The following is a 15160-nucleotide window of genomic DNA, read 5'->3' on the forward strand; positions in this document are numbered from 1 at the left end:
AGGCCAGGTGTGGAGTACAAGGTTGATGTGTGGGCCCAGAAGGGGGCGCAGGACAGCAGGAAGGCCAACACCAAGGCTCCCACAGGTAGGAGCATTGTAGTTTGAGGATGTGACATAGTTTGTGGTAATCCATAAGGGGACGCTTGCTGTTCCTTCTCTGACCTTGGAAGAAAGCAGTGATTGTGGAAGACCAGAGTGGCAGGCTTTGTCATAACATCCACACTATCCCTCTGTGCTATTTAATACATTAGTTCAGAACAAGGACATCATAATATTTTCCTCTTCTTTTGTCTCCTGAAGGTTAACAGTGATTGGCACACCCACCCACTTTTTATTAAAATGTGTATTTCCTTTGTGACCAGTCTCCAAAGAATCCTCTTGAAAAGGAGGAATGTATGTTAGGATCTGTGAGCCATATTCTTTATTGAAATAAATGGCTTTTTCTGTGTTCTCTTTGGGACAGTGGAGGACATTGCTTCCTTAGAAAATAAACCTCTTGAGTACCATGTTTTCTACTCTGAAGCTCCTGTGACTAATTAGATCTAAAAACAGTTGATAATTCTAAGGCTTTTCCACCTGTGTTTCCTCTTCATCAAGAACAGCCTTCCCAAGATGCATTTTTACACTAAAATTCACCCTCTTGAAGAGTCCAGTTCAGAAAATTTAGTGTATTCTTGACACATTCACAGATACACATTCAGACATACTGCTGCTGTTTCAGAGACATCATGAGCAAGAGGAGTCTCATGTCCATCACCAGCAAATTCCCTCCTTCGTCCTGTAACCTTATATCACAAGTGCCATCTGTCTCTAGAGATATTCCTACTCTGGACATATCTTTTAAAGTAAAAGTATATTTTTGTTAATTCATGGGAATTTATAATGCACACATTATATTTTCATCATTCCCCATTCACCCCTCTAACTCATTCATCCCTATCTCTTTCCAACTCAAGAGTGAGTTGTTGTCTTCTCCTCTTCCTTTATAACCCACCAAGTCCAATCTATACTTCCCATATACTCATGGGTGTGGGGTCATCCATGGTTGACTGATCCGATGCCACACCTTTTCCCGGAATCCGTCAACTGTCAGTAGCTCCTCAGCTGGGGTTCCATGAGTCTCTCTCCCATTCACGGAGGAATGTTGCCTGGTTTCATGTTGTACATATGTCATGAGGCACTCATGGCTGCCATGAGTTCTTGATTATAGTGGTCTTGTCACATCCAGAAGACACTGTTTTTGTGAGGGTCCTCTCCAACTTCTGGCTCTTACCGTCTTTCTGTCTCTTCTTCCTGAATGGTCCTTAAGCCAGGGTATGATATAGATGTTACATTTGTGGCCGAACCCTCCACAGACATTTATTCTTTGTGCTATGGCCAGTTGTGAGCTTCTACATTAACTTCCATTCACTATTCTAAGAAAGTTTTCCAATTAGGCTGGACATTTGTTATACATGGATTCATAGATCATGTGGCCTTTAGTGATTTACTTTTTCATAAAACACTATTCCTCAGGATCTTCCAAATTGTGGTATGAATCCATTCTTAATTTTATCATTAGTGAATATTTCATTGGATGGTCATATGACATTTGGTTTGTCCGCTTGTCGTCTGTGAATATGTGCATTTTCTTCTTTTCCATCCTTTTGCATAATGATGCCATAGCATTTGTGTGCTAGTTCATTTCCAAGGACATATATGCTGGATCATTCTCTTATTAGGTCCATTATTTTTCAGTATATTATATATACCAGTGTATTTTTATAGGGTTTATGCCACTTTATATACCCATTAGGAATGAAATAAGGACTTTCTTCCTCTCCTTAGAGGAATTTACTGAGTTGAGAGTACCACTGTCTTATAGTAAACATACTAAAATAGAGTGAAATCTTTGATTTCACCAAGACATATAGATAGCTGATGAAGGTGGGATTTGATTCATGAAGTGTTCATGGAATACTGAGCTGTCTTATAACCTAGTTTCAGGTCCACATTTATGCAAACTGAGGCACACTCAGAGCAGCTGAGCTGTCCAAGTTCATGGCTGGTAAATGGCAGGCCTGGGGTAGGATTCTTGGTCTACTGAGTGTAACCTGGGGTATTTTATGTCCTTCAGCTGTTCTGCTGGGGTAGTTACTAGAACACAGGCCCTCTAACTCTAGATGTGGTAACCATTCCATTGTCCCATTCTTCCTCTTTGAAGATCTAAGAGTCCAGTTGTAGTCTCTATCAATGAAAACTAAACAGATGCATGGGGTCGGAAAAACTGTAAGAATGGAAAACTCAGCCCAAGCAAAATGGCCTTAGTCTTTGTTGACTAGTCTAGTATTTATTGACCAGTACTTTTCCTTTCAGATATTGATAGTCCCAAAAACCTGGTGACCAACCAGGTGACAGAGACCACTCTCAGTGTCTCCTGGGACCCAGTAAAGGCTGACATTGACAGGTACGTGGTGCGCTACACCTCTGTTGATGGAGAGTCCAAAGAATTTCTGATTGGAAAAGAACAGAGGAGCACTGTCCTGACAGGCCTGAGGCCAGGTGTGGAGTACAAGGTGGAAGTGTGGGCCCAGAAAGGGGCCCGAGAGAGCAAGAAAGCCAACACCGAAGCTCACACAGGTAAGGAGCGGTATAACTTAGCAGCATGGCGGCTGCCATGTCAAGCTCAGGGGCAGTGAGATTTTAATTTCTCCCTGCGACACAGGTTATTTCTCCCATAACCAGCGTCATACATCAACCCTTATTTCCTTCTGCTTTCCCTATGTGCTAGAGCAGCAGTTCTCAACCTTCCTAACACTGCGACCCTCTATTACAGTTCCTCTTCTTGTGGTGACCCCCGACAGTAACATGATTCCCTCGCTACTTCATAACTGTCACTGTGCTACTGTTATGAGTCATAATGTAAATATCTTTTTTTGTTTCTGATGGTCTTAGGTGACCCCTGTGAAAGGATTAAGCCCACAGGTTAAGAGCTATTGCGCTATATTCTCTCCAAACAGTCTCCCAACTGTTTGGTTGAGTGTGTGTACAAATTCCTCTTCCAAGTACATAGATCTCTTGCTAGAGATATTGTTCTTGGTTTCTTTGTGAATGAGTCCAGACAATAAAAAAATAAAATAAAATTTACTTTAAGATTTTAGATTTTACATCCGCTTTCACAAGTAAAATTTGCTTTTCTACATCCAAGTCATATTTTAATTATAAAACAAATTTGTCATTGTAAATGATAAGTCCTATGAGAGCTCTTTACTGTTATGCTAATGGACACCCACTAGTTTGCAAAACCAAGGTCTTCAACTCGAATCTCTGTATATTGCCTGTAGCATGCCTTACATGTAGAGCACTGGCTTGACAGTCCTTACTAAATGACTAAGAAATCAGTTTTGTTGAAGCCTTAGATTTTCAGATTCCGGTTGATTGGGGTTTCTACTTGAATAGGGAGCCAAGACATGTGCATGTAGGAAACAGAAATAAGAGACAAATAATAAACAAACAGCAAATAAACAAACCCCCACCAAAATGGGAGAATATTAGAAAATCACAGAAATGAAAACTCACACCAGTCACCATGGCTAGCAGTTTCTGCTCCTTGGGCCTGTTGGTGGTGCATATTGATTTCTTGTTGTCACCATCATCATCATCATCATCGTATCATTTTGTGTGAGGGGGGCACACAGGACATGGCACATGTGTGGAGGTGACAGGATAATTTTCTGGAGTTAGTTCTCTTCTACATTTACATCAGTTTTGGGGATCACACTGAGGTTGCTATCCTTTTGTATGTCTTTACTGACTCACCCAATTTGCTGGCCTAATAGCACATACTGACTAAAACTTTCCCTTATAGACATTGACAGTCCTAAAAACCTGGTGACCAATCAGGTGACAGAAAATACGGCCACCATTTCCTGGGACCCGGTGCAGGCTGATATTGACAGGTACATGGTGCGCTACACCTCTGCTGATGGAGAGACCAGGGAGATTCCAGTAAGGAAGGAGAAGAGCAGCACCGTCCTCACAGGCCTGAGGCCGGGTGTGGAGTACACTGTCCAAGTGTGGGCTCAGAAGGGGGCCCGGGAGAGCAAGAAGGCCAAAACCAAGGCCCCCACAGGTAACGAAAGTTGTTCTTTGGGACTAGCAAGCCTGTCATGGAAGAGCAAACATTACTTTCCTTTTCTTACACTGATGTGACATAGGAGGTGAAGGATGAGCACACTGGGTTAATAAACAGAGCTTCATCTATTACTGCGGAATGACAACATTAGTATTTTGGGCTCTGTGGCCTCAGAGACTGTATTGTTTTAGGACGGCACCTTAATCCATTTCCTCTGATATACAGGGTGCCTGTCAGACATAAGGTAAAATTGTAAAGAACAGAAGGTTTTGTTTGTTTGTTTGTTTTGTTTATTGTTGTAGAGTCTGGTATGTCCAAGACAAAAATCTCCCAGTGATTGGTGTTTTTTGTTCTGTATCATAACACACATGGACATATGTAAGACAAAGAGAATGCAAGGGGGTCTTGAACTTCAGCTTAGACCTGAGCAGACTTACTTGGCTTCTCCTGTGGAATGGCGACCTGAGGTGACGTGCCCATTCCTGTGGAGGCATTAGTCTCTTCACGAAAGCAGAGCCCTCCTGACCTAAACACCTTATCAAAAACTCCACTTCTTAAAAACCTTAAAAAAAAAAAAAAAACTTCCATTCACTTCCAAAGAGAACAAATTACAGTAGTAACCCCACTGAGGAGTAGTCCCACGAATGCTTTGAGACTTCTCCCATCGCGTGTGCCCTTAACTGTTAATGTTTCCCAGCTACTGAAAATTATATGAACTGATATAAAATTAATATAAAAGTCCTAAAATTACTGGGTGAAAGTACTGTTTTGAGGCAAGCTGTTCAACGTCGAGTTGACCTCACAGAAACTGTGTGGTGTAAAGTTACAAACATTACCCTGGGATGTAGGAAAGGCCTGTGTCCAGCATGTTGCTAACCTTTCATCACCATCTTTTAAGTGCCAGGCCTGGGGATGGAGTGACAAACAAAATAAGTATGTTTTCTGCTCCCCTGACATCCAGTGGGAGTGACAGGCAATAGACAAAAGGAGAATTCATATCTGTAAATTATGATAAGCTCTATGGAAGACATGAAGATGGTGTAGGTCCAGAGCATGGTGGGCTTAGATGAGGTGAGTAGTCATGGGACACCATGATCAGGTACACCATTGTTTGGGCAAGGATGGAGTTTATATAAAATAGCAAAGTGAGTGGTGAGGGCTGATGTGGTCTCCCTCTGTGCCAGAGACCCAGGCTCCTTGTCTATTGTATATCCCTCACTACTCGAGAATTGTGTTTATTTACTTGGTAAACATACATCTGCATTCCAGCCAGTGAGAAGGGGCCTTGGAAAGGGCAGAGTGTGACTTAAATACTCAGAATTATCTCTAACATCTAAGACATAAAATAGGCGGTCTGGAGAAGGAGGTCCTCAGAGGGATGGGCATGTGCTCAGCTTTACCTCTCCTACACTGTCCTGTTAAATTCTCCTCCAAAAATAACCCCAACTAATTAATTAGCTAAATATAAGTAAAGGAAATTCCTTGCTTAGTCAGACTAACCACATTTCAAATTAGATAGATACCTGACTAATGGATCTATGTTGGACAGTATTGAGGGGAAGCTGGTGATTCCTGACATAAGTAAGATCATATGTTAAGACTGTAATTTGTGATGAGATGATTGAGGAATGGAGAGAGGTAGGTGCCTGCAGGAGGAACTGTTCCATGACTATAGAATAGAGACACAACATAGTATTAAGTAAAAAACTTTTCTTTTCAGGATACAGTGAGAATAAGTTGAAGAAATGACAAGGGAAGAAATAGAAAGATCAGTAAAGAAGTTACTATTAAAATCTGGGTAGTATAAATTTGGACAAGGAGGCTAGGAACAGGAATAGAGAAAAAAAGATGGCAGACAACATATTTTGGAGATACAGCAATAGTACTTGTTGGTTGAAAAGATATGGAGCAAGGAAAAATAAAGAATCCAGTGTAACTGTGTCTGCTGGAGCAGCATGAAAGGTCGCAGCATTACTTTTGAGAAAGAAGGTGGAGAGATATTTGTTTCTTCAGGGAGGCAATCAGACTTAAAATCTGAGATACATGTGAGATTCTTTTACTAAGGGAATGGTTTGTTTTTATTAGTTCCACTAATATGTATTGGGTGTGTGAGTGAGGCAGACACTGTAGTTGATATGCAAACGAGGGACTTGGATTTGACTTATCATTCCACAAGGGTAACCAGTATGTATTTCAAGGCACAGTTATGGTAGGATCATACTAGTGAGAAATAGGAAGGGAGGAAAGAAGAGAGGGAGGAAGAGAGGGAGGGATATATAGTGGAAGAGAAAGAGAGATGAAAAAAGAGGAAGAGAAAAAGAGAGAGACAGAGAGAGGAAGAAAGAGAGGGTAGGAGAGGAAGAGAGAGAGATAATATGAGAGAGCATATAATCCAATCCTTAGATGCTCCAACATATGAAGATTGCAATCAAAGGGCTGAAGAGGCAAGGCAGAGGTGCCAACGAATTAAGAAGAACAGTGGAAGAGTATGAAATCATGGAAGCCAAGAGCTGAGAGTGTTCCAAGAATGGAATGGATATATTATGTACAATGCTACTCAAAGATTGAGTAAACAAAAACAAAAACAACAAAAAGACTGAGTAAGTCAAGTGTCCATTAGAGAGTTGTCCATATGGAATTTTTTAGGGACCTAAAATTAGCAGATTTAGAGGTGTCCACAATGGAGTTGAGGCTTGAATGTGAGGTGAGTGATACTGAGATATACAGGATCCTTCTCTAGTTTGTAATGGCACAAAATGTGAAGAGAAGGGTAGATCCTGGAGCTTGATTTTCTGAGACAAATGGTGGAAGAGAAAATAGTAATTAATGATCATGAAATAGAGAGAGGAAAAAAAGCCCTGGAGATGGTGGGTGACCTCAAAATTCAGAGCAGAGAGGTCTTGGTTTGAAAACAAGAAACTGGGATGAGTCTTCATTTCTCTACTTTTATAAGTCGAGGGGCTGGAGAATATTTGATGGAACATAATAGGTACAATGGGAAACATTCCAACAATGGTTTCAGTGGTTTAGTTAGCTAGTTATTGTGATGCTGGTGAAAACTGGAAGGACAGAACATTTCCAGACTGATAAACATAGAGAAGATCTGGTTCTGTCTTGTTTCCCTGGTCCAGTGTCCTGTTTCCAGAAAATGGAAACTGAGGAACTCTCATACCCATCTTCCCCCTTCTCCTTTCCTTTCTCCCTCTCTCCCTCCCTTCTTCCCTCCTTCCCTCTATCTCTTCCTTTTTTAAAATTTGGTTTTTGGAATAGTCCCTCACCATGTTGCCCTGATTATCCTTGAATCTGTGCTTCTCTTGCCTTTGAACTGTTGGGACTGCGGGAGCAATCCACCATATCTGCTTTACTTCTATATTTATATCACTAATGGTGATAAAATTGTACCCATAATAATTATACCATTATTATCTCCCTTGATGGAAAAAAATTCTTGTGGTAGGGTGGTGAGAGGTCATTCCATGGTTCTAAAGTCAGCCTTTTCTAAATCTTAAAGAAATTGATAGCCCCAAGAACTTGGTAACCAACCGGGTGACAGAGAATACAGCCACCATCTCCTGGGACCCAGTGCGAGCCAAAATTGACAGGTACATGGTACGCTACACCTCTGCGGATGGAGAGACCAAGGAGATCCCAGTGTCAAAGGATCAGAGTAGCACCATCCTGACAGGCCTGAAGCCAGGCATGGAATATACCATTCACGTGTGGGCCCAGAAGGGGAGCCGGGAGAGCAAGAAGGCTGACACCACGGCCATAACAGGTACTGTGACACTTCACCCCTGCGAAGAGTTAGCCTCTCTATAAATAGGGTAAGGAGGGGAACAGAAAGGACAATTGCTTTATATGAAGATGTTTTCCAAAGCGGTTCTCCTTGTTTCTGTGTGTTGTGTGTGTTTAGATGTTCATGCGTATGTATGCATTTATGCTTGTGCATGGAGGTCAGAGGTTGACATGGGTTGTCTTTCTCAGTTGCTGTTCATTGTTGGTGCCTTTTTAAAAATCTGTATTATTTTATTGGATTTCTTCTTATTATTTATTTATTTATTTATTTAGTGTGCATTGGTGTTTTGCTTTCATATATGTCTGTGTGAAGGTGTTGGATCTTCTAGAACTGTTACAGATGGTTTTGAGCTGTCATGTGGGTGCTGGGGATTAAACTGGGGCCTGTAGAAGAGCAGCTGGTGCTCTTAACCACTGAGCCATCTCTCTACGGTTTCTTATACCTCTACCTCCCTTCTCCACCCCAATCCCTTCCAACACCCCAACACCAGGTCGGAGGGAAAGAAGCTAGTGGGGAAAGGGGATGTAGTTCTCTTTAGCTACTTTCTGATGGTTAGAGTCATCAGGTTCCTTGGGGCAAGTCCAATCTTGGTTTTGGGGTATCTCCAATTTCTTCTTCTCCTCCAGCTGCATCAACAGCAACCAGGAGCAGTAGGGGGGGCATCAGCGGCCTTCTTTATCAAAGCTCCCTCCCCTCTGGATTCTGGCATTTATTTTCTCTCAGAGTCCCTAGAATTAAACTATCTGCAGCTGGCAAAAATCATGTCCTCTCTCAGCTAACATGAGACAATTAGTCAGCCACTGTGGACAATCCAAAGCAGCCCTATATCCTACACCTGGAATAAAAAAAAAAAAAAAAAAACATGTTTACATAACATAACTGAGTTTCTAAAGACACTGAAACTTCCACTAAAGTTCACAGTATTTTTTGAGATGGTCTCTCTTTGATTTGGCTAGGTTCTCTGGTCAGGACAACTCAGGGGATCTGAGATGGTCAGTAAAGCTTTCTGAGCAGTCACTGCCACATCTGCCCCGATATTACAGACATATCTTACTGTATGTGAGGTTTTTTATAGGCAGTAGGGATCCGAACTTAGATTCCCATGCATGCATGTGAATCAGTTCACTCTCTGAGGCTTTTCTTCAGCCTCATAGGTAGCTTTTTGAGTTAGTACTTTCATGGGTCGGGTGTGATAGAGGGCACATGGTGTGATGGTTGTGTAAGTTGTTCTCCCTCAGGCCTGGCATTTACTGAGCCCCGATGCCAGGATCTCAGTCCCTGCTTTGTATTAGATACCTGTTGGGTCTCAGCTCCTGTTGGGAGAAGGAAGAAGCAGGGAGCTGCTCTAGTTTCTATCTTCCAAGGTGGAGATGGAGGTGATGGTGGGAAGTCCTTCTCATGTCATCATTTGTGGGTGATTGAAGGTGACTAGGTTGCAAGTATATGTGTGTGACAGAGACTCCAGGCATTGATGAGCATCACGGAACTGGGCCTCTATGGAATCCAAAGTCTGTGATCCCTTCAGGCATTCTGAGCAAGGTTCATTCATCTCTATGGTTACTAGAGATGGCCTAAATTTCTTGATTTTTTTTTTTTTTAGTTAAAATTAGCTGGCATTAAAAACTCCTACATTAAAATATACTAAGAACAACAAAAAAAAATCACATTAGAAATCTGTGTAAAACAAAACCCCAAAATAAATCCCAGATACCTTTTTCAGTCATCGAAGACTCCCTAGAGACATTTGTGACTCTCCAGAGGCAATGAATGGCCATTGTCTTCCTTCTTCATCTCCTCCATTACTTTCTTCCTCTTTCCTACTCATCTTCTCTTCCTCTTTTATTTTATCTTATCTTTGCTTTACTTTCCCCAACTAAAAACGAACTACATTTCTCTCTCCTTCCCTCTTCCTTCCTTCTCTCCTTCTCCTTCCTCTCTTTCCTCTCTGTGTGTGTATATGTTTGCACATGAGCATGCCACAGCACACATATGAAGGTCGAAAACAACTTGCAAACCTTCATGTAGGTTCTGGGATTGAACTCAGGTTGCTAGGCTTGGTTGACAATCTTCTGCTGGCAGAGCCATCTTGCCAGCCCCACTTTCCCCCATTTTAAAGACACCAATCTTCTTGCTTCAGAGAAACAGGAAAGTAACCAAGTAAGACACCTCAAGTTCACAGCCAGGGGACTGCGGTTAATCAAAAAGGAGACAGAAACTGCCTTAAAATATGTAAATAGCTATGTGCTGCTTTGATTCTGAAAGAAATTCAGTCTCTTGATGTGATGGATAGAGCACGATCCACGCCAGATGTTATGCTTTGCAAAATCAAACCAAGCTGATATTACAGAGACTCAAAATTTGTCAAAACAACCTAATTCAAAACAACAGCTGTCTGATTTCTATTAAAATACTGCAATTCAGTTCTCGGCTGAAATGCTACTGGGTAGAAAATAGCCTGGAGATGTCTTTTTGGGAAGTTCTAAATTAAAATCGCCTTTTATGATTTTTTTTTTCAAAATGGAAATTTCCATTCATATCTTGTTTGCTTAAAAATACGAACATTCTAACCAGCTCATGTAGGAATTAGTATTTTTGCTGAGCTTTCATTGTCCTTGTCTGTGGTACATGTTCACATAGCATGCATGCCCTCTGGTACATGCTCACATACCCAGTCATGCCCTCTGGTGTATGCTCACATACCTGTGCATGCCCTCTGGTACATGCTGACATACTCATGCATACCCTCTGATGTATGCTCATGCATCCATGCATTCCCTCTGGCATTTGGGTGGGCAAGTCCATACAAGAAAAACAAAATGTCTGCTTTGTCTATACCTTGGCTACCAGCCCTCCCCACCTCTTTCTGAGACTGTCTTCTGTGGTCCAGGAAGGCCTCTGGCCTCAAGCTTTTCTGGCTCAGCCTCTTGAGTGACCACATGCACTTTCTTTCTTTTTAAATATATGAACACTATCTTTTATTTCTGTACTGGGTACGTATTGAAGCATGTTTCGATGCTTAAGAAACAGAATTTTGCATTTCTATACTAACTTAACTTTATCCTAAGTCCCCTTGCACGTTATGGCCTCTAATCTCAGTATGTAAGTCTTTGGGGGTTTCTCAGTGCTGGGCATTGGAAACATGCGAGCTTTTCATTACTTCTCCAGATAGGTAGGTATCATTGCATGATCCCTGGGTTCTGTTCTCAGGGCCCTTTCTAATCTGCTGCTCTGATTTTTCCAAATCACTCATGAAGCTCCACTACCATAGAGACTCCAGGTGCTAAATTAGATTGTTCATATTTACCACTGTGGGAATCTACAGGTGAAATGAGGCCCAGAGTCCTTCCCTCTAGAGACTCCTCAATGCCATAGCCCCAAATCCTCTTGAATTCTACAGGTCTGTACTTTTAGAGACAAAGGCTAGGAAGGCTCTGGGCAGAACAGGACTGGCAGCTGCTTGGAGGCAGGGCGAGAAATGGGAAAATACACAGAAGGGAAATAAGAACAGATCACTTAAAATCACACCTATTTTCAGAACAATAACTACCTGGCTTCTCATTTACAGAAATTGACCCTCCTAAAAATCTTCGTCCATTTGGCATAACACATTCCAGTGGGGTATTGACCTGGATGCCCCCTGCTGCTCAAATTGATGGCTACATTCTGACTTACCAGTTCCCAAATGGCACCGTGAAGGTATGAGGACTTCTTATATTTCTCTTGGTGCCTTCTCTTCACAGTCTCCCTGTTGAACAACAGACTTGGACAAGTTGGCTTGACTTGATCCATCACCTGTTAAGTATACTTATTTTCGAATACTGTGTTGTCCTCATAAGGACTCATGTTTGTGCCTCCTCCTAGCTGACTACTACACATTTGCTGGCTGTGCATTTACTGCTTATTTTCCACTTCTAGAGGCCCAAACCCAAGGTCTTGTCCATACGAGGCAAACTCTGCATCACTGAGTTCATCTGTCAGCCCTGCTATCATTGCGGCTTCCTCCTGCCTCTCCTTCTGTTCCTCCTGCACTTCCTTCTGCTGATGCTCTCCTCCTGCTCCTCCTGCTGCTTCCCCTTCTCCTTCTTCTCCCCCTCCCTCCCTTCTGTAAATCGTTGGACCTGCTTAATGTATGTAAGTTCCAGGAGGAGTTTTTTTTTTTTTTTCAATAATGAAGCTTGAATTCAGGGCCTTGTACATGTTAGGGAAGAACTCCACCCCTGAACTATGTCCCTATCCCTTTTTAGTATTTTTATTTTCAGACAAGTTCACTAAATTGCTGAGGCTGACTTCAAGCTTGAACTCTTCCTGCTTAGTATGGAAAGCAGTTGAGATCAGAGGTGCGTGCCTCCACTCCTGGCTACCGATAAATACCCACCAAATAAACAGGTGACGATTATTTCAAGGGCTAGCCTTGCACAGGAATCTCTGAAGTCCAGCAAAATTTCCAAATGTGGCCAGTAGAAAATTGTCACTCTCTCTCTTTGGTAATAAATAAACAAACAGATAAATAAATAAAAAGTAAAAAAGGGACTCTGATTTATTCACTATTACAATGTATGCATCTGATTGTCCTGCTTGGAGAGTATAGAGTGAGTAAGGCATATTCAGAAGAATTTCTTGAAACACCAGCTAGTTTTATGTATCTCACAGATATGATGGCCAATTTTGCGTTCGTTTTAAAACAATGTTCTTAGTCCAACACTGTCAGCCTGCTGGCGACAGCAGTTGCTATGATCAGTACTTCAACTGATATCTGAAGGCACAAGCCCTCAGGCAACCTGGCTTGTGCTCCTGTGGTGGCCATGCGTGGCGCTGGTTCTCAGCTAACTGTTCTAGCGGTGCTGACCCTCCATGGCATGGCCCTACAGGGAAGCCACTGATACTCACTGTGGTTCTGGGCTGCCAGAGAGAACTTGCAGAGCTTCTGATGTCATTCTAGTCAACCCTATTGATGCCCAGGGTGCTGGGAAGAGAAACTGAATGGCGAACAGTCAGTTATCTTCTTTGCTTGTAGGAAGTGCAGCTCCAAAGAGGCCAGCAGAGGTTTGAGTTGGAAGACCTGGAACAGGGCATCACCTATCCTGTTTCCTTGGTTGCCTTTAAGGGGGATCGCCGGAGCCGGAGTGTGTCTACCACGCTTTCTACAGGTACTGTAGAACCCAGTCCTTTAAATGGTGACAAATAGACGAAAGGCACTGGAAAGGACAGGGAGGAGCATGAAGAAATGAAAGTGGGGTTATGGGCTGCAAACAAATCCTCTCCATAGCGAAAAGCCTGAAGAGGGAAGTGGGCAAACCTGATCTAGGACAGTGAGTAACCTAACTTAAAGGTGCATTTGCTGAGATTGGCGGGAGAAGACTGGGCAAGAAAACCAATACAGTGGGCGAGAAAACCAACACGTGAGCCAGGAATTGGAAGAAGCAAAATAGTGTGCGAGGCTATGAGTTAATTTCCAAGCAGTGATTTGCCTTGCACTGGGGAAAGCTGCATTGTCTCTTCTTCCTTCCCTGCTAACAACACTATCCTTCTGCTTGATCTCAGTGGATGCCCGTTTTCCACACCCCTCAGACTGCAGTCAGGTTCAGCAGAACACGAATGCTGCCAGTGGCCTCTACACAATCTACATAAACGGTGATGCCAGCCGGCCCATGCAGGTGTATTGTGACATGGACACAGACGGAGGCGGCTGGATTGTGAGTCCCCACGGTGCCCAGAGGAGCTCTGTGGAAGAACTTCTTTCTTAGCCCCGGGAGATGGTCTTAGCTGACCCACGAAGGTTCTATTTCTTTGATGGCTTGTAACTGTTTGGAGAGGGATCTTATCCCATGGTAAAGAGGGATCTTAGAGCTTAACACTGGTCACAGAACAGGCTTGGTTAAACCAGGGCTAACGACTATGACTTTATCATCATCTAATAATGGCTGGTATGGCTATTATTCCTATAGACTACCCTCCTCAAAGCACCTTCAAAAGCACAACCCTCACATAGCACTTTAGTGTGAGAGGATTATTACTCTTGTTTTACAAAGAGGGAAGCTGAAGCTGACAGTGAGAGGATCTTTGGTCCATCCAGGCACACATGTCAGCGACATTACTGGAACCACATTCCAGGAGTCACATCTGCTAGATCTTTGGTCTTCCAGTTGCCTCCTCTCAGGTCACCCAAGATGGAAACGCATGGCCTCTTTGGGGATCAGTCCTCTGAACTGGATCATCTGGTCTTTGGTATACACCTTGGCTCTGTAGCACAGAAACAAAACTCCAGGGCTTAGATTTGAGAGTGAGGCCAGAGCCAGGAAAACTCGGGCTGTGTCTAGCTGTTTCCTTCTGTCAGGAAGTTTTGCTCTCTTGAGCCATTGTCAGCTTACACTATATGACTCCTTTCATTGCTTGCTGATTCAGTTCTATGATGAATCTTTGAAGGCTGCAGGTAGATCGTTCTTTCTCCTCCACTTTGCTTCTCCCTGTGTCTGAACCAACTGAAGCTCTTCTTTTCTCGAGTACTAGGCAGTCTTCACCTGCTGGGCCTTGCAACCCACTGTGGGAAGGAGAAAACATGGTCTCCTAGTGTCCAGCTATGTTCATTTACACGTTTGCTCAGGGCTCTGGGAAGCCAGACAGTTTTGAGCAGCCACAGGTGAAATGGTCTCATCTGACGAGCAGCAATGAAGAAAACCTAACATCTGCACGGACACAAAGAATAGTTGAAAGTCTGTTTCATCTGACAATTGGTTGGATGTCAGAAACTCTTGATTTATAGAATAACACAACAGCTTGTAACATGGGAGGTCTCCCACCTAAAAGCAGAACCATAGGGCTGTGCCTGCTGCCTTTCATCAGCACCATTGTAACTCTAAGCTTTGGTTCCTCCAAGCCTATAGCCCAATTTCCTGCCATTGTGCCTGTAATTGACCATTGGCAGGATGTCTGCACTGTTTAGTGTGGCCTTTTTGAAAGCCAAGCTTGACAGGGAAGGAACCATTTATCTAAGGCATCTGAGAGAGAGAGAGACAGAGACACAGAGAGACAGAGACAGAGATTGTCTCTCTGCTTACATAACCCACAATATATTGTACAAATATTTAGTGAGTACCTACTGTTTCATAGACCAATGATCCATGAATGAACAAATCAGATGCTTCAAGGGACTTGCTTTCTGTACACCCATGCAAATGAGCCTGACGAAAACACAGTTCTAGAACTACTGAATCCACTTGTAACCAGTCCCCAAACCACACCATCTCTTGTTG

At 42.8% G+C, this 15160-nt stretch overlaps 1 protein-coding gene across 1 annotated transcript in view; it reads left to right on the plus strand.

The window, feature by feature from the left end:
* The window catches only part of Tnn (tenascin N), a 73356-nt gene that overhangs the window by 41878 nt on the left and 16318 nt on the right, over nt 1-15160 (plus strand). The window contains exons 10-15 of the mRNA XM_055624557.1: nt 2356-2619; nt 3848-4111; nt 7626-7889; nt 11476-11606; nt 12925-13057; nt 13452-13603. Coding sequence (XP_055480532.1) covers nt 2356-2619; nt 3848-4111; nt 7626-7889; nt 11476-11606; nt 12925-13057; nt 13452-13603 — 1208 coding nt within the window. The remainder of the gene's footprint in view (nt 1-2355; nt 2620-3847; nt 4112-7625; nt 7890-11475; nt 11607-12924; nt 13058-13451; nt 13604-15160) is intronic.

This window comes from Psammomys obesus, unplaced genomic scaffold, assembly GCF_907164565.1.
Source record: "Psammomys obesus unplaced genomic scaffold, mPsaObe1.curated_primary_1811, whole genome shotgun sequence".
In the NCBI taxonomy this organism is placed as follows: Eukaryota; Metazoa; Chordata; class Mammalia; order Rodentia; family Muridae; genus Psammomys; species Psammomys obesus.